Source organism: Heteronotia binoei, chromosome 20, assembly GCF_032191835.1.
Source record: "Heteronotia binoei isolate CCM8104 ecotype False Entrance Well chromosome 20, APGP_CSIRO_Hbin_v1, whole genome shotgun sequence".
Taxonomy (NCBI): Eukaryota; Metazoa; Chordata; class Lepidosauria; order Squamata; family Gekkonidae; genus Heteronotia; species Heteronotia binoei.
The window spans coordinates 10,747,756-10,750,168 of NC_083242.1; the positions used below are offsets into that span (position 1 = coordinate 10,747,756).

The 2,413-nt window shown below is 49.2% G+C and overlaps 1 protein-coding gene across 1 annotated transcript; it reads left to right on the top strand.

Annotated features, from left to right (window-relative positions):
• Window positions 1-2,023: 2,023 nt before the first annotated feature.
• On the top strand, window positions 2,024-2,413 carry LOC132588380 (large ribosomal subunit protein eL43-like). The gene is given in 2 exon segments (XM_060260755.1): window positions 2,024-2,102; window positions 2,104-2,413. Coding segments are annotated over 2 exon segments (276 nt in total). The 5' UTR covers window positions 2,024-2,043; the 3' UTR covers window positions 2,321-2,413.

The window sequence follows — 2,413 nt, forward strand, 5'->3', positions numbered from 1 at the left end:
GTATCAACAGAAGTATAGTGTCCAGATCGCGTGATATGATGGTATCGCTTTACTCTGCTCTGGTAAGACCTCACCTGGAGTATTGTGTTCAGTTTGGGGCACCACATTTTAAGAAGGATATAGACAAGCTGGAACGGATCCAGAGGAGGGCAATGAAGATGGTGAGGGGTCTGGAGACCATGTCCTATGAGGAAAGGTTGAAGGAGCTGGGGATGTTTAGCCTGGAGAGGAGGCGGCTGAGAGGTGATAGGATCACCATCTTCGAGGACTTGAAGGGCTGTCCTAGAGAGGAGGGTGTGGAATTGTTTTCTGTGGCCCCAGAAGGTAGGACCAGAACCAGTGGGTTGAAATTAAATCAAAAGAGTTTCCGGCTCAATATTAAGAAGCGGTTCCTCCGTGGAACAGGCTTCCTCGGGAGGCGGTGGGCTCTCCTTCCTTGGAGGTTTTTAAACAGAGGCTAGATGGCCATCTGACAGCAATGAAGATCCTGTGAATTTAGGGGGAGGTGTTTGTGAGTTTCCTGCATTGTGCAGGGGGTTGGACTAGATGACCCTGGAGGTCCCTTCCAACTCTAGGATTTTATGATAATGTCACTGAGTCACATGGCGAGTGCCCAATTCAGTGCCCCCAGAAGGCTGGCACCCAAGACAATCACCTAGTTTACCTAGCGGCAAGGCCAGCTCTGGGGCTATAATGCCCTAGTTCACCTTCCAAAGCAGCCATTTTTCTCCAGGGGAACTGACCTCTGTTGCCTGGAGACCAGTTGTAATCCCAGGAGCTCTCCAGCCACCACCTGGAGGTTGGCAACCCTACATACAGCCCACCTTCCGAAGCTGCCATTTTCTCCAGACCTCACTTAGGTGCTGGCAATCCAATGACGGATGGATTCTAGGTGGAAATTCCTGGATATTGGGGGCGGAGCCTTGGGAGAGTGGGGTTTGGGAAGGGGAGGGGCCTCGCTGGGGCATGAAGCCAGAGTTCACCTTCCCTAGCAGCCATTTTGTCCAGGGGAGCTGATCTCTGCAGTCTGATTGGTTTGAATGGCAGGCGATCTCCAGGCCGCACCTGGAGGTTGGCAACCTTAGGGTACAACAGCAGCCAGCGTTGCTGTCCCCATTCATAAATGCAAGGCTCTCACCTCGAACATCGACTGCAAAACCACCCTCCAGTCAAGACTATGAAACACACACCTTTCCAAGACAAAAGGGTATTTTTATACTCAAGAGCGAGAGAAAGGCCTATTTTCCTTCTGGCTCCTCACACAGAGCAAATTTTTGGCCTCCAGGGCTACCGAATAGGTTTGGGATGCACACCACCCATCCTAAAACAGAAGAGAGAGAGATCCAGAAAAATCCCCCCACACCCACACTCTTTCTCCAAAAAACCAGACATGAACTCATTTACTCCAAATATGAACCACAGCTGGCTGCATCACTGGATTGTTCTGCATTCAACACTCAACAGCGGGAGTCAGTTTGGACATCCAACTGCCACTCACAGTGCAGAACAGGGGTGGCCAAACCGTGGCTCTTTCACGTGGTGGCTCTTTCACACATATCGTGTGGCTCTCGAAGCCCCCTTTGCCTCGTCGGTTGGCTTGGAGAAGGCATTTCTCTCTTGAAATCACTTCTCCAAGCCAAGCCAGCCAACAGCTTGGAGAAGGCATTTAAAGTTGCTTTCTTTCCACCTCTTCCTCATTCCTCTCCCCCAATTTTCCTTCCTTGCTTGCAACTCTCAAACATCTGCAGTTCATCTCTTGCGGTTCTCAGACATCTGACATTCACCATATCTTGCAGCTCTCAAACATCTGACCTTTATTCTACGTGGCTCTTACGTTAAGCAAGTTTGGCCACCCCTGGTGCAGGATAATCCAGTGATGTCCGCATGAACGAAGCCTAGTTCCTTTACGGGAACATATTCAGCCTGTGCTGAAAGCGCTGCACTGGCTACCAATAGTGTACCGGGTTCGCTTCAAGGTGCTGGTTTTAACCTTTAAAGCCCTATATGGCCTTTTTTCTTCCTGCGGCCTGTAGTAGTAGCAAGATGGCCAAGCGCACCAAGAAAGTTGGCATTGTGGGTAAATATGGTACTCGATATGGAGTACCTGAGGAAGATGGTGAAGAAGATTGAAATTAGCCAGCACGCCAAGTATACCTGCTCCTTTTGTGGCAAGACAAAAATGAAGAGGAAAGCTGTGGGTATCTGGCACTGTGGCTCTTGTATGAAGACAGCGGCTAGTGGCGCCTGGACATACAACACTACTTCAGCGGTGACAGTGAAATCTGCTATCCGTAGACTGAAGGAGTTAAAAGACCAGTAGAAAACTCTTTATCTCCTAATGTATTACATTCTTCCTCCAGTTTCTCAGTCCATTATGTCTTTGTCAATTAAAGGTGGTTGTGAAAAAAAAAAA